The 21,473-nt window shown below is 40.3% G+C and overlaps 2 protein-coding genes across 4 annotated transcripts; both read right to left on the bottom strand.

The window, feature by feature from the left end:
• Nucleotides 1-685: 685 nt before the first annotated feature.
• Nucleotides 686-6,205, bottom strand: thnsl2 (threonine synthase-like 2). Of its 2 annotated transcripts, none has more exons than XM_085166677.1 (9): nt 5,937-6,205; nt 4,290-4,521; nt 4,006-4,200; nt 3,770-3,922; nt 3,452-3,691; nt 2,041-2,189; nt 1,599-1,724; nt 1,373-1,527; nt 686-1,159 (listed from the first exon to the last, which is right to left on the bottom strand). In XM_085166677.1, the coding sequence occupies exons 2-9, from the start codon at nt 4,510-4,512 to the stop codon at nt 934-936; spliced, it is 1,467 nt and encodes a 488-aa protein (XP_085022803.1). In that variant the 5' UTR covers nt 4,513-4,521; nt 5,937-6,205; the 3' UTR covers nt 686-933. The 2 variants fall into 2 exon arrangements, with proteins under 2 accessions (XP_085022803.1, XP_085022804.1); XM_085166678.1 differs by lacking the exon at nt 5,937-6,205 and adding an exon at nt 5,122-5,461.
• Nucleotides 6,206-8,593: 2,388 nt separating this feature from the next.
• On the bottom strand, nt 8,594-20,942 carry tbc1d13 (TBC1 domain family, member 13). Of its 2 annotated transcripts, none has more exons than XM_085166681.1 (12): nt 20,800-20,942; nt 18,907-18,980; nt 18,773-18,813; nt 18,141-18,202; nt 17,118-17,217; nt 16,155-16,237; nt 15,918-16,077; nt 14,401-14,611; nt 14,141-14,304; nt 12,645-12,801; nt 12,011-12,068; nt 8,594-11,927 (listed from the first exon to the last, which is right to left on the bottom strand). In XM_085166681.1, exons 1-11 carry the CDS (start codon nt 20,820-20,822, stop codon nt 12,028-12,030), a joined length of 1,116 nt encoding a protein of 371 aa, XP_085022807.1. In that variant the 5' UTR covers nt 20,823-20,942; the 3' UTR covers nt 8,594-11,927; nt 12,011-12,027. The 2 variants fall into 2 exon arrangements, with proteins under 2 accessions (XP_085022807.1, XP_085022806.1); XM_085166680.1 differs by having other exon boundaries at nt 12,645-12,805; nt 20,800-20,939.
• Between the last annotated feature and the right edge of the window lie 531 nt (nt 20,943-21,473).

Genomic DNA, 21,473 nt, shown 5'->3' with positions numbered 1-21,473 from the left:
TATATTTCTAATTTTTATAAATATATTTGGATATTTATGTATGTCTACATTTATTTAGGTTCCCCCACCTTCCTTTCTGTATTCATATATTAGTATTTACTTTAAACCACATGTTTTTTCAGTCATTTGGTCACAGGGCAGCTTTAAGGAGCCAAAAAGAGTATATTTTATCAAAATAAATGTGCAAGCTTACCATAATTTTTGACAAAAGTGATAGTGACAGGAATATTTATCTGTTGGTGTGTGTGTGTTCTTTTCCCCTCCCTCAAATCTGGAAAACTTTCACATTTAAAGTAGTGTTTGTAATTACCATCTGGAAATTTTAATTGATACATTCCCCAGCAGAGGGCAGTGTTTTACCAGTGGCTGTGTTTAAAGGTTTCTTCAGCTGATTCCTCTTCAACATGACACACAAAAACAAAAGTTTTAAAATTATTTCAGGCCCCAAAAGTACAAAAAGTACTTGTCCTGATATGTAGGTGCCAAAATATGATGAAGAATGACATGCCAAAAATGTATTTGTACAAAAATATGTTGATTTGACATTTCAGGGTGAGCTGTCATGAAACCTAGACTGTTTTTATCTGTTGACCAACTCATAACTTAAAAATACATAAAGGCCTCAAACATCCTTTTAGTGTTTCCATGACTGCATGACTACAGTGATCAATTCAGTAAAACAGCAGCTGAGACGGTTAAAGTTATAAAAATTAGCTTCATTTTATTTGTCACATACAGTTTGAAGCTGTGGAGAGACGGCTTTGTTTCAGGTGTGAAAACACAAAAGTCATATGACACCACAGACCAAAGTCCACCTGAGGGCTCACATGATTCCTTTGCCATCAATATCATTCACTAAATCCTGATAAGCAGGTTCAGAGATCAGCGACGTGCTGCCACAGTCACCTGACCTGAAAACTGTTTAATGTCCACTCAGGTGTAGTAAGTCATGCCATTCTTCCTCGCCACGCTCACAGACTGGATTGTCTCTCTCAGTCTGTCCTCCCAGTCTTCGCACCAGTTCTGGCTCCGCTCCAGCTCCTGATAACGGGTCGGCAGCTTTTCCAAAGCCAGCACCGCCTCTGGAAGGTCAAAGGTCAAAGCTGCCTTCTCCACTGCTGCCTGAAACTTGGCCGGAGAAGCAGTTGCAATGTAACATCTGTAACGAGAGAAAAGTGGACTTAACACGCAGATGTCACATGCCTCCCAGCAGGCTATTACTACTGCTAACTAAGTTTATTAGAGGGATGAGACTCAGTGAACTATCAGCTGATTATTATCTGTCACAGAATAAAGTATCTGCAGAGGAGAGCCTCAAGAACAGCATGAGCACAGGTCATATGACTGAATATTTAAACTTGGCATGTCTGACCTGTTGAGCTGGGCACTGTGAGGACAGTGGTAGTGATGCCAAACTGCCACAGCTGTGTGAGGACACAGCACATACTGGTTCTCCTCCCAGCAGCTCCTCATGGTCTCCAGGATCCCCTCGTCCGTCACTGTCCCCGTCCACAGAACCTGTGACAGCTGAAAAGGAAAAAATCAGATTAGACCCTCAGAGGAGAAGCACTGGCGTGAACCAGCTAGGTGACGGGTACCAGTCTGCGGTGGTTTTCAGGCAGCAAGTGTCGGTGCGAGCGCTGAAACTCCTCCATCATCGTCTTCACTTTGGTGCCGTCTCTGCCCAGCAGCAGCCAGAACACTCGCTCCATGTTGTATGGGTCCTGCAGGAGACAAATAAACCAGAGATATGTCACCTGTGTCGCCACCCACCTGTCAGTCAAAGAGGCCACACCTCTAATAATGGAAACTTTAAGCCTTTATACAATTTAAACAGGTGAGACCAGGTGAGATTTACCCCTGTGCAGCTGATATAAAGGAGGGAATCTGCTGTAAAGTTGGACATTTTAACTGACTGTCAGAGCTTCAAGTGAACATCAGAGGAACTGCACTGTAATAAAATGCTTAAGCCATCAGGCTGTGTGAGGACTGGAGGAAATAGATACACTCTGCACACATGAGCAGGTGTAGTGTCTCTACCTGGATGTCTATAGCCGGGGCCAACGTCTGTGTGACATTAGCTGCCATGGAAAAGTCACCGCTGGTTACCATCCTGTGCACGATGTCATTGGAATTCACCATGGCAACCAGCTTCAAGGGGAGTCCCATCTGCTTTACGATGAGGCCGGCTGACCAAAAAGAAAAGAGACAGGAACAGCTTTTATAAGGAGGCACTAGTGTAAGGACAGAGAGACAGACACACAGAAAAAAAAGAGGACCAAAACGACAAGATTATTACTGCTGTTCATAAATTCTAAGAGTATATGATTTAACTTTAATACAGAAAAAGAAAGAGAAAGAAAAGAAGGGACTGGTGTGAACTGAGCAAAATCACAGAACTACTTGGTTAGTGTTAGAAAAAGACTTTTCAGAGTCTTACTGGCAGCTGTGGTGACACTTTTCTTCTTAAGACTCAACAAAATATATGTGCTGCAGACAGGAAACATACTGACTAATGGAAACCATCAGTTTCAAAATAAGAGAGAAAGGTTTTTTGCTGACTGTTTCACATTTTTCCATGAGACCTTGCAGATCTATGTGGCCCATCCACTGGGTGTGCACCTGCGAGCTTGACCCCAGGTCCCAGTAATTCTGTACAAAGCAAAGTGATGTGCTCGCTTGGTCTTTTCTTCATAGACGTCTTTGGATCATACTTAGTCTACTTAGGACGTAGGATAAACTTTCCCCAGGACCAAACAGAGTGTCTGCAGTGATCAGGACATTGCAAAGGTCTGCTGCATTGAAGAGAGCTGAGCTTCTGTTTTGATAGAAAAGTTGATCCATGAAGTTCAAGCTCAAACATCACTAAGCTCCACCTCCTTTTCTGACTGATGGTAGCATTAGGAGAATCCACGGTCTGTGATATAGTCTCCGCAGATAAATCCATTTCTTTCTGCATCATCAGGTAAATTTGCATCAATTTACCTCATTTCATGGGTACGAAATCGAACTGTGGAAAAACTTCACACTTTGAGAAACAGGACGAGGAGCTTAGAGAGGAGTCAATGCTCCTCCACATCAAAAGAGCCAGTGAAGGTGGTTCAGCATCCGACCAGGATGCCTCCTGAACACCTTCTAGATGTGGTGTTGTGGGAACGTGCGACTGGGAGGAGCTCGGGATGGATTGTAACGATAAAGAAAAACATTATTTGTGTCATATTCGAAAAATTCTTGATGTTTCCTGGATGCTGAGGACGCTGACCTGCAGCCAGGACCCAGATAAGCAGATGTTGTTTTTGACAATATAATAAATAAAACTGAGTAACTGAAACCTCCCTTTTTAAATAAAAATGTTTTTTAAAAAAGTAATGCTGGTGATTTTACTTTGGCTCTCAGATCAGTCTGACCAAGATTTCTCACATGGATAAGAAATCTTACATTATCAACCCACCTGCGATGTTTCCTGCCCCTCCCGTGGGAACCACCACTTCTAGCTCCGGCAGCGCTGCGCCCACATCGTCCTGCTTCACCCCACTGAGCTCCAAGTAGGCAAAGACGAAGTGGGCGAGCTGGATCATGACCCTGGACCAGTTCACTGAGTTGAGGCTCATGAGGCCGTGAGACTTAACAAGCTCCTGGTCGGCTAACAGGCGGCGCAGTGGCTGGTCTATGTCATCAGAGCTGCCGTCGGCTACAGACGGAGTGACATTGATTCAGAGAAACTTTATAACAATAAAAAGCGTGGCTGTTTGAGCTTCTCTGAGTGTACCTGCAAAAACATGGACGTTATCCTTCATGCAAGAGATCATGTGCTTCTCTTGCACTGGAGTGATGCGTCCACGGGGGTAAACCACCACCACGTCCAGCCCAGGGAGACCTTTGGCACTCTGGATGGCCGAGCCGCCGGTGTCCCCAGACGTACCTGAGGATGACATTTATGCCAGTTTTTCACCTGCATCTAGTTCTCTGGTTTTATCACATAATAAAAACATGTTTCCCTCTCACCTACGAGAACAGTCGCCCTGCGGTTCTCTTTTTGCAGGAAGTAGTTTAGGAAGCGTACAGTGCAGGTCATAGCCAGGTCCTTAAAGGCCAGGGTGTCTCCATGGAAGAGCTCCAGGATGGACAGACCCCCCTTCAGCTGGGCAATTCGAACTACCTCCGGCAAAGAGAAGCCAGACAGGGCTTCACCCACGAGGACTGGGAGAGAGAAACACGGTAAATAGGACTCACTGATTATCTGATCAGTCCTACCTGCATGCAACGGTGAATTTTTCCCCCCAGCTCACTTTCCAGGTGGTCTCTGGGGATCAGCTGAGGAGGGATGAACAGTGAAGCGACCTCCACCACCACTTTGGTGTAGGACAGCCCCTTCCAGCTCCTCAGGGTGTCGGGACTCAGCAGAGGCAAACTCTCCGGCATGAACATCCCTCCATCTGGGGCATAGCCCGAAAACAGCACATCCCGGAAGTCCCAGCCCCTGACCCCCCCACGAGTACTGCAGTACTGCATCCTACACGCCTGTGAAGGAAGGTAACAGTCATCATATCCTGGTCTGAGTTCTGTGACATCATTCTGCATCATCTGCCAGGGTGCACTTCTCTGAAACTATGTGTGTGTGTTTTTATGTATAACAAAATTTTTTAAGAAAAGCTTGAATTTAAGCCACACTTTATGTTGTTATTGGTACAGGTTCATCAGCAGTCTTGACACAGACAATACCAACATGTGAATGGGTGAAAGTTTTGACTGCCATTGTACACATCCTTGGATAGCAGGACTAAAACATTAAGAGTAAATAAACATATAATTTTTTTCACAATTTTTCTTATTAAACGATTATGGAAACTTAGTTCTGTGTGTGATTTTTGTGTGCGTGACTTTTATTGTCAAAGGGACCAGGAAAAGGCTATTTTCATGCATGTGTAAAACAAATCAGCTTTGTCTGTGGTGACACAGAATAAACAGATTTGAGAGTGAACATAAACATGTTGTGACCTTTATGAGTTATATTAAGCAGTAAATGAGCACTTTAAATTTTACTTATTATTATTTTGTGGCAGATATTATTCCTACAAAGAAAGCACATTTCACACTGCCAACTATAAAACACACACTTACCGCTCTGCACTGAGCAGAACTGCTGCAGTCCTTTTTTTCATAATTCAGAAGAACTAACTCAAAGAGTTGGTTTTTAACCAAAGCTTTCTAAACTTCGAGGCATGGCTCTACTAACCAGGAAGAAAAAACCTGGACTTTGGAACAACCGTCCTGAAACCAGGACACACTTACTTAATATAAAGTCAGTCTAACTAAGATTTTCCCAGGTTTTCACACACATCCATGTCAGCGGTATTTTCTGATTTCACTGAAAATAAAACACAGTGAATAACCGTCACATGATTCTATCATAAGCTTTGGTTCTCATTATTTTGATTGTGTTACATAAAATCTAACTGCTCTATCACGTGAACAGTGTGAAGCACTAACAGTGATTTTAATAAAATGCGGCAAATAAATCAGAGCCATCAGACACCGACACATGAAATTAATCTGGTACTATAACTATTATCAATCTTGAAGCTCAAGTTAACCTTCTTCTGAAAGTCTGCCGTTTTAAATTTGTTTTAAAACTTTTTTTTTTTTACCACTAATTTGAGTTTTTTTTAAGGTAAATTATTCTGAATCAGTGTTGGTGATGCAACTGTTTTTAAATGAACCCTTTCGGCTGCAGCAGGTTTAAGTGAACCTGTACAAGAGTTTAGGTGATTTGTGAACAGAAAAAGCAATCAGGACTTCATCAATAAAAATCAGTTTAACATAGTGAATTCGCATCAAACATGCAGTGTGTGCGGTTCTGTGTTCACTAAAATAGGCAGTCATTAATTTTAAGCGTTAGCTTTTGCTTTTAAAGCCGCTAAAACTAGCCAAGTTACCTTCAGTCTCCAAGGTTCCGAAGAAACGATGGAAGAAGTGAGAAGTGGCCGTTAGCTTAACGTTTTTTACGGAGCAGGGGGGAAACAGGCGCGTGTTGGCAAAAACATCATCTTACTCTTCTTTCTTAGTGTCCCTCTTTTGCTAAACTGAAAAAACCCTACTTTAAACACATCTAATAGTGAAGAAATGTGAACTTTGTGTGAAGCTTATTTATCCATAAGCAGCATTTTCATCAGCGAACTGAGCTCATTATTGCCCCCTCCGGTGGGAGGATGGAACAGCACCCGCTGGTGTTCAGTATGGGAGAGCAGCAGTAGGCCCTTTCTGTATCGGAGTTGTTTCAAACTTATTTATACATGTAATAAGTCACCTGTAGTAAAAGCAATGCGTTCTTGTCACCTTACCTGAAGAGTAATGTGTTTCCTGTTATTTAGGACCATACGATACACAAATGCCCACAACGATTGAGTAAAACTAATTAAATTATGCAAAAATAAATTAATTTTTTATTGTTGAATTGTCTACACTTTCTGTGCAGTAAAACACAAACAAAACTAATGTGGGTCGAGGATGTCTGATTAATTAGTCTTTTTTTTTTACTCTTACCCTGCAAGTGTGTGTGTGTGTACATAGCTACTGTGATACCACCCACTGATTTCAGAACTCATTTTAGAGCTTCAGTGTTTGTTGTGGCTGTCACACCATGTTCGATAATTCTATTAATGCTTCAAAAGGCATCAACAAAACAAACATGGTCTTTAGGTCCAATTCAGGTACTCCAGGTCATTCCCCTAATATACTACTAACTTTAAGCTTAAGTACAGTTTGAAGGAGTGAGAACCAGCCTCAAGACAACAGAGCAACTGCAGCTTTTATACTTCAGTGCTGGAGGCTGGTGCTTGTTTCGATCTGTGATAAGCAAAACATGGTTTATCAGTAATGATGTGTGAAACTGTCTGCTGTAAAACATGACTTAATCTCAGGGTAGGCCCAATCTAAGGCATACGTTGCTTTACATTACTTTTACTGTAAATGAGATAATGATTGTAAATAAAACATGATGATTATTTGACCAAAGACTTGAAACTAGCAGCTGAGATCATGAACTCATCATGAAAGTATTTACAGAGGCCACAGGAGAAGTAGGGTCCTCATAGACAGAATTTTACAGAATCCGACTTATTCTGAAACCAGAAAGAAAGCAGCATGTGATTTATCCCATTGTTCATTTTAATATTTTAATGCACGTCTGCAAACATGTAAAAACATATTTACAAGTCTTAACACTGGAGACGTTTTACAAAAATCATCTTACAAAATCCATTCCATGCATATAACTGATATAAGACATTGAGAGTATAGAGAACATCACCCCCTCCCTTCAACACACACACACGCGCGCACACACGCACGCACACACACAGAGGAAATAAATACACATTAAAAGAGGAGCATGTGGATCTAACTAGTAACAGTCCCTCAAAATAAAATAAAAAAACCCAACATGGTAAAAATACAGAATAATTTTGGTCTTCGTAAACTTGCTCTTTCACACTGAACAGAATATTCCAGATGTTCAGAAGTGGTTTAATGAGACTAAAATACACTTCAATACTTTCATTTTCATGCCGGCTTTTTCTTGAGATTCAAAAAAACCAAAAACAGCAGATTTTACTTCAGCTGCAGGTTGTCAGGAAACAAAGATTAGTGTAGTTGTGCGTTTGTTCCTTGCGGAGTCAGAAACATGAAAGATCGATTTAACAGTGTCAGCAGAAATGTGAACAACCTGAGTAGCTGTGGCAGGGCTACTTATGGTAAAAATCATAATTGTGATTATTTGGGGGAAAAACTGTAACCTCAGATTTTTAACGTGATTACTGATCTTTAACCTCGTATCAGTCACAGTAATGTTGCATTTTAAGCATGTTAACAAACATGGTTTCAGCACGTGGGCCTCTCAAGTCAACTCTCAAAGCAATTTTGGCCTCAACGTTCGTCTGTTATAACATAAAACAGAAAAGGAAGATCTGACTGAACCCTTAACTACTCATTGGACAGTAAGAGGTTAGAAAGTACAACAACAAGTGAGGAAGATTTGATGTAAAATCAGCAAAATATGAGAAAAGTTCCCAGCGGACCTCCTCAGAATCAGCTCATTTTTGTTTGTACAATAACACCAGTGCATTTATTGAAGCTACTTATAATTTCATCTTAGCACCATGGCTGTTTGTACAGTAACAGGACATTAAACCTCAGCAACTGGGATGGAATTTGGTGCTTTTTTATTTATTTATTTATTTAATCTTTCCAGGATTTCTGAGATCTAAATATTTTTGTGGTTGAAAAACACATTTAAACAGCAGGAGTCACAGCTGGAGGACAACCCTGGTATCAAAGTGCAGGTAAAAAGGAGGGCGGTCATATGTTATCACTTGTTTTAAGAAGCTATATATCTCACATGGTGATATGAGCCTTGAAAGTTTTACCCAAACTACACTTTTTGAAGTTTTCTGCAGTTTATTGTCAGGAAAGATTAGAAAAAAAAAATCTTGCTGACTAAAGATCTGATTGTGGCTTCACATTATGAAACCTGTAGTGGGTCTAATAGTGATCAGGTTGCAGTTTTTAAAACAGAGCTCAAATGTGTTTTTCCAGCCTAATATTTTGCACAGCTTCATTAAATAAACTGAAATTATTGTACAGAAAAAAATGATTCCAGTTTTCCTTAATAAAAAAAAAAAAAACAGCTCAGATTACTTGAGACAATCTGAAAATACAGATTTTGGGAGATCTGTCATTTCATTTAAAGTGCGACGTACCATCTCCAGCTTGACTAAATATTGATTTCTATTGTTAGTTTAGGGGAATTTCACACCTATTGTTCGTTTAATCTGGTCTTGATGAGTTTGTAAACTTGTAGCTTTTCCCTGTGCTTTGGTCTGTTTTCACACAGAGATGAAAACAAGTGAACTGTTCGGTCCACTCAGCGACCAGCTGTGTCTGTACTGTGACTCCAACCATATGTTACTCTTTTACGTTTTTTAGCTCAGACTTGTAGCGTATATCGAGTGGTTGGTTTAGACACCATAAACGAACCGCACCGTGACCACCTCCTCCAAAGGGTCTCGGTGTGGTTGATTTGCTGTGATCACCATGTTCACACATCCTCGATTTAAACAGACTAAACAGCGTTGGTGTGAAAACACCCTTAGATCACTTTTACAGCAGAATTTATGAGCCATTGCAGGTTTAAAGAAGAGTGATATTTAAAGAAAAAAAAGTTCAGCATTAAAGAAGTTTTTTTCTTTCTTTCTTTAAAAAAAAAAAAAAAAAAAAAAAAAAAAAAAGCCAAAATGACATTTTAAAGTCATAATTTTGCAAGAAAATTTGTGTTTTTTCCCCATCAGGGAAACTTTATATCTGGATTCACCTCATCACCTTTTTCTCACAAATGTTGACTTTATCGTCTCAAAGTGTTAAAGCAGTTTATGTGTAATTCATTAATTTTTTCCTACATATTCCCATATGAAGCTATTGAACAGTTAGTGTTATATTACGTCTGACAGTTAAAAGTGGTCACTAAAACTAAAACAATACAGCCATTTCTCAGGTTCTGAGATTTTACTGGTTTTAGATTTAAGTGGATGCATTGTTCTAATTTCCAGCTCCAGTTTTTTTCCTGAACTCTACAAGAGGAGCTTTGCATAATTCACAGTTCAAAATAATACTTCTTTATTTTACACGGAGCCTTGCAGCAGACCTTTAGATCTCAAGCTAGCCATTTTAGCTCCTCCCCCTTTAAGCCAACTTTCTTCTGACTGCCTGCCCCTTGTCAACTGAAGTGTGTGGGTCGTCTGCGTTTAACATGACTGTATTAGGGACGTCCCTTCTCTGTGACTTCATGCAAGTCCAAAAGTAGAAAAAAAAAATGAGTGTTTGGAGCATTTTGCAGCCTGAGCTTTGGTGTCAGAGGGACTAACTGTACACTGACCTTGTTATTTGTTAACTTTGGCCGTGTTTAATATGAACATCCACCACTGGAGCAGGAACTATGAGACAGGAAACAGGAAAAGAAGAACAGGTCCACTTTGATTCATTATGATAAGTTGAGCAAGAATAATCTTTTCAGTTTAAGTGAAAGAGCAACTTAACACTTCCTCAAAGTTCAGCACTGTTACAGACTGTAGGTAAAAGTAAATGAAGAAAAGTAATGTTTCTATAGTGTGTAAGATTAGGTTTAATTTTTAGAAGCAGAAAATAAAAAGCAGACAGGGAAAGCTTAGATTATTTAATGCCCAAACCAACTTCTGCGAAGTGTTAGTAAAGACGATAAACACTGCACTTTAATGGCCCTGGGCCTGGTGCCTGCTAGGCCTGTGCATGTAGGGCCACATTACAAATTCTTAGAGTTAGAATGACCTCTTTTCATTCGTGTTCAGATCAAATATCCACACAGAGTGCCTTCATATGAGCGTCATCACTCAATAAGCTTCAACAGTTCGCTTCTTTTCTGATCCTGCATCGATTCTCCTCACTGACGTGTTACAAGCTCAAGGCTGGACACAGACGTGCACATCAGAAGAGAAAAGTGCAATGAGCCAGGATGCCGGTTCACACTGAACATCATCCGTCTAAACCAAAAGTGATTAACTTAAATTTAGCAAGGCTATTATTTTGTTATAAACAGCCAAGCCTCCTTTCTGACTGAACAACTACACTCTGTGGCAAAGAAGAATAGAAAAGAAGCGTTTCATGCCAACTTTTAGAAAGTTTGCCTAAAAGGCAGCTGTGTGGTTGATGCATTGCTATGTAAAGATAATTCCTCACTATCCAAAAACATCAAACAAACAAAAAAAACACCCTCTTTTCATTTTAAGTTACTTGAGCAACTGTGCATGATTCCTAGATAAGAATAATCCTTCTTTATCTTACACTGGGCTTTGCTAAAGCCCCTCAGTCAATCCTTCTGTCTCAAACAAGCTATTTTAGCTCCTCACACATTTCCTCTGATTGGTCGATGACACTAAATTGGCAATTTCCAGAAGCTGCACTGATTGCTGATCAGAAATTAAGAACTTCACTAAACCATACTGTTAATATTTCATTACTATTAAAATTAAGTGCACATTGGTCCCACCGTAGTTGTGAGACTTGCTTCTTTGGGCTAGAGGAAGAAAAAAAAAAAAAACTGCTGTGAAAATAATGTTCAGTATGAAAAAACAACACCGTTTCTTCACAACAGCAGTTTCTTTCTGCTGTGATTCTCCAAAAGGTTAGAAAGCATTGCTGAGATGATAACAGGCGGAAACTATCGCTTCATGTTTCTGATGTCAGAGTGAAAATATACACAGAAATGCCATCTCCCATTTCACATCCTTCAAAAGATAAGGCATACATGTTTCTTACATCAGCAAAAATCATTGAAAATTAACTTTTTTTTTTTTTTTTTTTTAAGAAGAACAAACATGCACATACTGCTCAACACAGTTAAACTCAATTGGACTACATACGTGATCGCAGTGGGAGTTTCCTTTGAATTCTTGGCTCCTTCGTTGAACACATCTGGTTACGATTGGTAGTGTAGGATTACTGTGGCCCCGCCTCCCTACAGACGTTCATTTGTCTCCACGGGAGAGATGGCTGAGAAAGCAGGACAGGCACGTGCCAAGGGAGCCTTTTCCCATAATGCATTATGACACAAGGCACCCCTCCATCCTCCACTCATTTCGAGGAAGTTTCAGCATGTCCTCCCAAGTTTTGCACGCTGTCCCAAACATCTGTGCAGACTCTTCATTGGTCAGGTCCATCCACAACACATTTGACATGACAAATGTTTTTTTGTTGTTGTTGTTTTTTTTTTCCTTTTTGTTTTCAACTCCCACCTACCACACGTGACCAGAGAAGGCGGGAGGACGAGGACCAGGTTAGGATGTATCTTGCAGGTCTTTGGCTTTGGTCAGGATGGTGTGGACGTCTGAGATGGGGTAATCCTGAAAGACATATCCAGCCCAATTAATCCCTGTAGCATCAGCTACATGTCTGAACATGAACACTGTGTGCTTTAGAGTTGTACCTGCAGTAATCTCATGTTCACTGTGAAATCACCAGCCAATAAGTTATCCCGGATGAGTCTGTGAGAAGGAGGAGTTGACGCAGTGTGAATGCTTCCCTTAGGAAATGTTATTTAAAAAAACAAAAAAGAAACAGTGCATACACTTCTATGCAGATGACACCCACTTATATCCATCTATGAAGCAAGACAACTAATGCCTACTTCTAAATTCACACAAAACTCAAGTACTTCTGCAATGACTGCCCGAGTCATTTTTCCTCTTTGCAAAGAACACTGTAATGCTAAATAGCACCCTGACTCGGACTTTAAAAGCCTAGTCTGCCCATAGTCTTTTAGACCTGAATAATTAACATTTCATGCTCTGTGCGCGTTCTTCAGGTAATATCATTAGAAAATAACAGTTTCTATTGTATGCAGATGATACCCAATTATAATTGTGAAGATGACAGATCAATTAATAAAACTAGAGGCATGTCTTAAAGACAAAAACCTGGATGGCTTGCATGTTTGTATTTATAAATTTAAAGTAAACTAAAGTTATTGTATTTGGCTCTAAAAATCTCAGGAGAATGATGTCCAATTGATGACATATAAAAATAACTGAAATAAATTCAATCCAGTCTGAAAGACTCACATGAGCATGGCGCAGCACACCAGGATGAGGAAATGGAATCTGTCCTGGTCAGAAAAAAGTGTGTCCCAGATGCGGATGACATCTGGCAGGAGGAACTCCTGAGATAACAACAGGGTGAGCCAGCGGAAGGTGAAATATTGTGGTTTGATGTTCTGCTCTTCCTGTGGGGTGGGGGTGGGGGAGACGACACAGGAAGTCAATGCAGCAATTTTTAACAAGAATTTAATCTGCATTTTACTTTTTTAAAATTTTTATTGCAGGGAGAACGTGAAGCTGTTCCATAAATGAAAGAAAACACAGCAGTACTGGTTTGTTTTGATTTTGTGTTTGTTTATAATTATGAATAATCAAAGCAGATATCTTGGTAATTCCAAGGGCTGTTTATTTTTTCCTTGCACCTGCAGCTGATCAAGAAAAAAAAATTCATATTTTGACAGTGAATTAGAAGTGTGCCCTATGGGTACTGCTTTGGGAGCACTAGGTGTATTGCCCAGAAACGGCTTAGTTTGGGTTGTTGAAAGTAACTCAGAATACTTCCCAGTGGGCTCACACCCAGGCAGCCATTGTCACCAGATCTATTTGGAGTTGGAAGGTTTATTAGCATCCATTTGGATTTCGCTCAGGTCTACAGTTTCAGTCTTGACTGCAGTTTTTACCTGTCTGCTAGGCCTATCCTCAGCAAACTGGCCCAGAAGATGCAAACACCATACAGACCAGCGGTCCAGTTCTGAGACTCCAGTTAGCTGAGGTGAAACCTAATAGACAGCTAGCAGCTACAGATGAATGTGTCACCATCCACCTGTCAGTCACATTCTAGAAGGCTGTAAAGGTGTTTATTTTTGCTGAAAAGTTGGACATTTTAACCCGGGTCTATGGGTACTAACTCGCTTTTAGAGCCAGCATCAAGAGACCACGAGAGAAATTAGCTTGTGGTGCTGCAGCACTGGCTTTGATTTTCATCCCCAAAGGTTGATTCTTGCCAAAAAATAAATGAATAATAATAATAATTTTTAAAAAATCATCATCTTTTACATACAATCTAACATGAAAATTACAAGTTGCTTTGATTGTGAGAGCTCATGTTTAGTAATTCAGAGTCAGTAGGCTTTAAACGTATCTGGTCAGCCCAGTTTAACCTGTGGGAGTTTCTGTTTTGCTGCTTTGTAGGAAATAAATTCCTGATGAGTGAGAAGAAAGTCTGTCAAACAGCCAAGAATCACAGTAGTTACAGGCAATTAGCTTGAAAAGAAACATCATGAAAAGTGCTGACTGTCCGACAAAAAATATTTAAATCCTACAAGAGGAAGGACAGGAGAGATCTTTTCTACTTTTTTAAAGTATCGTATCAATAAGAGAAACTGGAAAAGGGCTGACTGGAAGCAGCTCTGTTACAAAGCATATTCAAGTCAATTTGGTAATTGATTTATTGAAGAAAATACTTGTTTGCATCTGTGTTTAGTGGAAGGAACAAGAAACGCGTTAAAGGTGAACCTTACCAGCTTAAGATATAGCTCCATGTCTTTGTCTTTGAGCATGGAGTACACGCTCTCCATCTTGTAGGTAATGCCACACTGAGAGTCGTCCAGGCTCTTGATGAAGTTATCTCTGTTCTCCGACATCAGATTGGTGAAACAGAAGAAGGTGTCTGCCTCAGCGTGCTCTGTGAGATGCCGCAGTAAAAAAAAAAAAAAAATCACCAAAAGGAAAACATATAGAGTTTATGTAAGCTTTTTTTCCCCTTTTAAACATTACAAACCTTTCCACTCGCTGTTGGGATCTGTGGCAAACGTGTAGTAAATTGGCCCCACAATCTCATTCATGCCCTGGACGTAGGCGATGCCAGGGTTCAGTTTGGCATAAATAAAGAGGATCCGCTCTACCACCTCCCAGTGGGCTTCACTGCCATTGGGCAGCACCTCGTACTCGTTAGATGGATACAGGTTCAGCGCCTTTCCAGGTGAACTCACCTGAGAAAACGAGACACAGCTGATCCGAAACAGATTTGAAGTAACATACACTCAGTGGCCACTTTATTAGGCACACCTGTACAACTGCACAGTAACAGTAATATCTAATCAGCCAATCACATGGAAGCAAGGATTAACGGCACCTCTAGTTTTTGTTTTTTTTTGCATTTTTTATGCTAACAGACAAAACTGTAACGCAAATATGCCAAATGCACATATAAAATATTCTTATTATCACAGAACACATGCTATTAATGACAATTACACGTGTGCCCATGTTATTATTGTTTACTGGCGAAGGAAACACCTGATTTATGCCAGTTATGTCTGTAAATGTTACCAAATATCAAATAGATGTGAAACAAATGGAGACATGGTGCTCATGCCGATTAGTCATATCCACATGAGCAGGGTTTCTCCACTACATAAATAATCTTGCTGCCCTCTGAATAAAACTACTGTTTCTTTGTACACACAAACTGTGTGACCAAGGCTGCTTTGTGAACACACACTTATTCTGCACATAACTCAAACTTAACGTTTACACATTATGTGCACATTTTAGCAGTCACTAGGGGGTTTAAGTTTTAACAACTGCCAAGTTTTTATTTCCTGCCTGGTACAGGACATCATCTACATTTTTCACCATTAACTGAGGTTGAAAGACGGTCACGGCAGAGAGAGAAGAATCTGTCTAGATATTATCCAAAGAACCACAATCATTCCTTTGAGGTAAAGTATTGCCCTTTCAGTCATTTACATCTAAATTTCTAAGTTAATTAAAAACCCCTATTACAGATATTAACCTGAGGGTTAAAATGCCTGACCTGTAGAAAAATGCTGAACCATTTCCTCTTTAAGTGACTGTGTAAACGTGTAGTTTTAAAAACTTTATGTAATGTTCCAGTAATTAAGCAGTAATTTAGGTTTGTGATTTATAGGTGGATAAATGTTTACAGAAAAGTCATGTACAACAAACGAATGTAAATAGCTGACGATGGCCATCATCATTCCATCATAAGTTATACATTCCTATTACATTTCTAATGAGACGAATTCTTAGTCATTAACTGTTTTCTTTTCTCAGCTGTACCTGTGTCAGCTTTGATGTAGGCCGTGTGAGTAACTTCAACCCTTCCTGCTGTTAATACCAGGATGATGGTTTTGTTTCAGTACATCACCGTACCTGAACTAACCTGTTTGTACTGTAAGCGGGGCAGAAAAGTCAAAATTCGACAGATGGGCCTGAATCAGCCAAACTGAGCTGGACCCCACAATCGCATTCATGCCCTGGATGTAGGCTTACATTGGTGACCCCGCTGCGGTTGCAGTTGACCGTTTGTGCCTTCAGCGTCGTCTGCTCCACTCGGCGACGCAGCGTCTCGTAGTCATTCTGAGGGTCCAGGATCAGCTGACAGGGGTACTCTGTGGGGCGCTGGAAGAACGCCATGTCTGGGTACAGCCGCCTGCAGGTGAACACTCACATTCACATTACTGTTATTTAACAGGAGGAAGTAACAGAACAGCTGGTAAAGGTGTTTACCTCACGTCTTTGTCGATCTGCAGCAGAATTTCATTATCTTTAAAGTAGGTGTTCCACCTGCTGTCAGGGTTTGGATTCAGAGGCTGAAAAGAATCAGATCAGATAAAAACTATTCAAACTCGTCAAGACAAGTGGCTCATGACAAAGAGCCACAGGAGAAGGTGATCTATATTTCTGTGATCTGTAAGGACGCGCTGTACATCTCTTTAGCGTTTATCTGACTGCAGAGCAAATTTGACTTTAAAGTGACTTCAAAATATAAATCCGACAGTTTCAGAATCACACTGCTGCGTGTGTGCACGGAGATAACTTGGCTTCTTATCACTTCAGACTCTGACTCCCACGTTTTTAGAGTCAAACAGATGAAGCACAGCCATGTGCATATGAGTGATTAATTTTGTAGGGACTCATTGTGATGGATTTGGTTGTTTAAAAAGCCTCTGTAACAGCTCTAGTTTATGCTACACCTTGTGCCGTCGTGCAAATATAAATTACTGCACACAGTCGGTGCCCAGTGTGGGCAGCAGTCACAAAGTGAAAGGTATTATTCAGTACTCACACGTTTAAAGGTTCACTCAAGCACAACCTTATGAAGCCAAGCCATAAAATTTAATGTTGTGAGTCCAGTAAAGTCTTTATTATGCAGACCTCAGCTAAAGATCTGTAACAGAATCAGACCCAGACCAAACTCCTGCTTGCTGAGTGCTCGAGTTGAAAATGGCAGCAGTTTGCATGAGTGTTTTACGATTTTATTAGACCTCACTGTGTAATTATATTCACCTGACACAGTTTAATGGCACTCAGCAGGAGAATCCGCACTGTTTATCTCAATCTGACACTTGTATAACTGTTGGCAGGTGATGCTAATTTGCATTTCGATTTATCACTCATAGCACAATTTGGTTTCATTATTTCTTTCAGCTCGTCACTGCAGCAAAGAAAGAACGACAGAGGATGACTCACGTGATCCTCCATCGTCACATCTTCTCTGGAAAGGCCCAGGTTGGCGTTGGCAATGCCGGGCTGGATGATCATCTCCTTCAGGAACTGGGAGTACACCTCTCTGTGAGACCCATGGAAGAAAAGGAAAGAATACATTAATTGATTAATAATCAATGAATTTGATTAGTCACATCAGATTCTCATATATTAGTGAATCACATGGAAGGATTCACGTCCTGTTTTTGAAGTTAAATGTTTCTTTTTAGATTTTCTATTCTTTGACAAGTTTGACTGATCAAATAGTTTAAACTCTAAAAGAAAAGAATAATGACTCTACAGTTTTTCCTCTTGTAAATTTGTCAGCGTTTCCCTTCTGAGTTTGCTTACTTTTCCCCCTGTGTATGTGTCACCTTTTTTAAGTTTTAAGATTACTTTGGGTCCTTGTATTTGGATTGCTGATGACTGATAAAACTTGTGTCCTTTTCCAGCTACTGAAGTGAAGCAAAAAGTTTAAGAACTACTCGACTGAGCCGCAGCATTTAAAATTAGGTTGACTCATCTTTTCAAAATTAAGCAGCATTCACAAAACAAAGCAAAAGAGCCACAGTGTACTGTGGCCACGCGTGAGTTTGGCACATTTAAAGTGAATGAGAATCGAGAAGCCTCCAGCTTTCCATATATGCACATGGAACATCGGGAAGCTCACAGAGCAGACTTACTGCTAAATCTAAATAATCAGAGGTGGAAAAGACAATCTTCTTTAGGCTGCATATTCATTTACTAAAAATGTCCTTTTTCAACACTCTTAGATTTCACTGATTTCCCCAGTCGAAGGAAAGAGTGGTTAAGACCAAACTGGGTCTCAGTGCTCTCATGTGAAACAGAGGAAACCACAAGAGAGATGCGACTTCAACCATAATGCATCATAATAAGCAGCATCAGGTTTTGTGAGTCAGACTCAGAACAGCTGACACAAAACAAGGGTTCTCCTAAATAAAATCAAAGCACCAGCTCTTTGATCAGGCTTTAAACTGATCCACTTACCTTTGCTTTTTCAGGAAAGACTCCGACTGGGTCTGATCAACAGGTAGGTAATTAAGAAGGATCTGAGAAGGAGGTAAACAAAACACAAGAAGAACGGCGCACTGTGTTAAAAACATAATTAAAGCCGTTTCACTCCTACAAACAGATCAAAGCTCCTTGCACACTCCAAAACCACTGGGTGGCATCACTGAGGCTATGTCCAGCTTTTATATACAGTCTGTAGTTTGGTCTCATGTGGTGGGAGTGTTGTAAGAGTTATGTGTCAGCAGGGATGTAGACATACAAGCTGTAGTATTAAAAAGAAAGTGCAGACAACAGATTAGCAGCTATTGGTGAAACTCTTAGACAGCATTTTTTCCGTGTTTCCTGGAGTTTGGATATTTCACTGAGAGAAAATCAGTTCCCTGATATTGTTAGTTGTCTTAGACACAAACAGCCCAGTAAACTGTAAAGTGTTCAGCTGTAAAAGGGCAGCACATCTTCTTTTCACAGTATGAGGTAATAAAGTATTGGAGGCATTTCCTCAAAGTACACCAGAGATATGGTATGTTTTTGTCTGTAAAGTGAGACGCCAGTTTATACAATTACAACCAGTTAAAGCTAAAATGGTCCCATGAGGCAGGGCGACTCACCTTCCAGCAGAGTGCTCGTATGCCTCCTTCAAAAGGGATTCCTGCATTATATAAAGAAAGGTTCCGTCAGTAAAGCTTAACAGAATATTGTACTATTACATTACCAGCCCCACCCCTTCAAAAAATCCAGTTACCATTGAAGCACAGCTCCCTCAGTGTCTTCAAGTTGATTTTTTCTTCAGCCAAGGCAATTTTGAACTCTTGTATCCTGAAAAAAAGGAGGTGAGATAAGAGTCAGTTTCATTTCTGACCCAAATGTTACCTCACCAGAGTTAGAGAGACAACAGGAGAGAGTGAGTTTTAGAAGAAGATTGATGACAGCCTCTTGTCTCTGAGTCAAGTATGAAGGTGGGAAAATGGCATCGCTCACTATTAACACTTTTCAATCTGGAACATGACGGCAGTTCCCCAAAGAGGTTTGAGACGATCTCCCACAGGAAAAATTAAACCCAGAATTAAGATGTAAATATTTGAGCCATTTTTTAAAGTACAGAAAACATATCTGTTCATCAGATGTAAATAAATGTAATTTCGTACACTTTCCTTTTATTCTCATTACATTACCAGATCTTGTATAATTGCCCATTTCGTCCACACAAATTTGCCTCTGTTCCTCCCTCTCACAGATTTTTTTTTCTCTCCATACGTTTGCTATTTTTCCTCCCTAAGTTGATTATTTCCTTTAAATCTGCCATTTTCTTCTCACTTGGGTGTTTTTTTGACTCAGAAATGTGCCTTTTATTTAAACAAAACTGATGGCGCACCCACAAATGTGTCACTTTTCCCCAAAAAATGTTCCCCCTCAAGAATTTGACTGTTATTTCCTTATTAATTTTGTTTTATTTCCTCAACATTTTCACAGAAATGTGCTATTGTTCCCTCAGAAATTAAACATTTCTTCCTTGTAGACCTATTATTCTTCCTATTATTTCATTGTAATGGTAAATGGTCTGCATTTGTATAGCGCTTTACTCAGTCCTTAATGACCCCAAAGCCCTTTACACTACATTCAGTCATTCACACACACATTCACACACTGGTGATGGCAAGCTACATTGTAGCCACAGCTGCCCTGGGCGCACTGACAGAGGCGAGGCTGCCGGACACTGGCGCCACCGGGCCCTCTGACCACCACCAGGTCAAATGTTCCCATTTGTCCCTCCAAAATTGATTATTTTCTTTAACAAATTTGGGGGTTTTCTCAGTAACTATTTTTCCTACTACATTCGCCACATTGGCCCCTTTCCCTGAAATCTAAAGGAAACTTTAAACAGAAAACACCCTGCTTTTCCTATTATAATAATCTGCCATTTGTGTAACCGTCCTTCCTCTATCTGTCAAATTTTCAGCTTGTGTTTACATCGTTTTCGACTCTCTTACTTGGCTCTATTTATTCTGACATTTGATTATTACAGTGACAGCAAAGACATGGTAATATTGTCAGCTTCCGTAAAATATGTACTGTTGACGAAAAAGATTTGCTCAATGAAGTAAAAGCAAAAGAGAAAAAATAAAAAAGGCATTACTAAGGTCTTTTTGTCGAGCAGTTATCAGGTCAGAGGGCCTGGTTCGTTTGTAGTAAGCACGTGTGTTTTAATTTCCGTTCAGGTCTAGGGTTTATGTGTGAACAGCTGATTGTCAATCTTTCGGCGACACAAACACAAAGTCAGCACATACCGTTAGCCGGACGGTGGCTAATTGTTAGCCTTTTGGGGGTGGAGGAAGTTGTGTCACCTGATGTGCTAACACGGAGGTAGCATAACACCTGAATACTTGAGTTTACAAAGCACCCTGCGCGCTTTCCATCTGCGATACTAACGGTGACCCCTTTTTTTAGCTGAAAAACCCATATTAGCGTTCACGGTGCGCGTGTTCCAGCGGCTGTAACTGGGTTCGTGTCTGGTCAGCGGGTCTGCTGCTGCTAATGCTAATTCTACGCTTTGGAGGCTAGCTGCTGAAATAAACAGCTTCAGTATGTGCGCGCGCCCTACATCCCTCACGAGGGCAGAGATTTGAATGCCGCTCACCTGTTTTTGTACGCTGTAGACATGTCGAGGCAGGAGACGGTGCTTTCCTTTAACTGTTTCCAAAGAGGAATGAATTATTGGCCACAGGGAAGTCTTCCTACTTCTCTTCTTCTTTTACCAAGGAAATCCGACAGGCGATGCACTGTCGGCTGCAATGCTGCCTCCTGCAGCCAGTTAGTAATACATTTTAAACGGAAGAATTCCAGAAGATTTACTCCAGAGAATACATTCTGAGTAAAGCTTTTGAGCTCCGAGTTGAGCTTTTAATTAATAAATTAAAAGACAGTTAATTACTGCCCAAACCTTTCTTTGTAACTCGCAAATGTTGGCATAGATCTGACATAAATACACTCCCGCTGACAGTCCCCCCTCAACAGCTGCAGGGTCTCTGCATGCCAAGCTGCCTGAATACACGTAGTTATGGATTCACAAATATGTGACACCATCTGTAATATGACTGTTTGATCTTGCTGTTTTTGCAGCGCAGTGAGAGAGAGATAAGATGTAGGTAGTTGATTGCAGGAATTTGCTTTACAGACACAAAACATACATCACATACATCAGGAAACAAATCAAAATAATCCTACACTGTCTCCATGAATCATGGTGAAAACATTTTGTATTTTTTGTGAATAATAAACAACAGACTATTGTAAAAAACGACAGTCTGATTC

This window comes from Neolamprologus multifasciatus, chromosome 7 (genome assembly GCF_963576455.1).
Source record: "Neolamprologus multifasciatus chromosome 7, fNeoMul1.2, whole genome shotgun sequence".
Classification (NCBI taxonomy): domain Eukaryota; kingdom Metazoa; phylum Chordata; class Actinopteri; order Cichliformes; family Cichlidae; genus Neolamprologus; species Neolamprologus multifasciatus.
Note: the sequence above shows the minus strand (reverse complement) of the source record. Positions and strands in the feature narration are given on the sequence as shown.

Bases quoted from the DNA above. Each gene is read 5' to 3' on its own strand.
- thnsl2 (XM_085166677.1), bottom strand. From the start codon at position 4,512: ATGCAGTACTGCAGTACTCGTGGGGGGGTCAGGGGCTGGGACTTCCGG. The intron at 3,923-4,005 runs GTGAGAGGGAAA...TGTCATCCTCAG, and splicing joins CAGGGCGACTGTTCTCGTAG to GTACGTCTGGGGACACCGGC. The intron at 1,160-1,372 runs GTCAGACATGCC...CTCTCGTTACAG, and splicing joins CACAGTGCCCAGCTCAACAG to ATGTTACATTGCAACTGCTT.
- tbc1d13 (XM_085166680.1), bottom strand. From the start codon at position 20,822: ATGTCTACAGCGTACAAAAACAG. The intron at 16,078-16,154 runs GTAAACACCTTT...GTTCACCTGCAG, and splicing joins CAGATCGACAAAGACGTGAG to GCGGCTGTACCCAGACATGG. The intron at 12,806-14,140 runs GTAAGGTTCACC...CCCACCCCACAG, and splicing joins TGGAGCTATATCTTAAGCTG to GAAGAGCAGAACATCAAACC.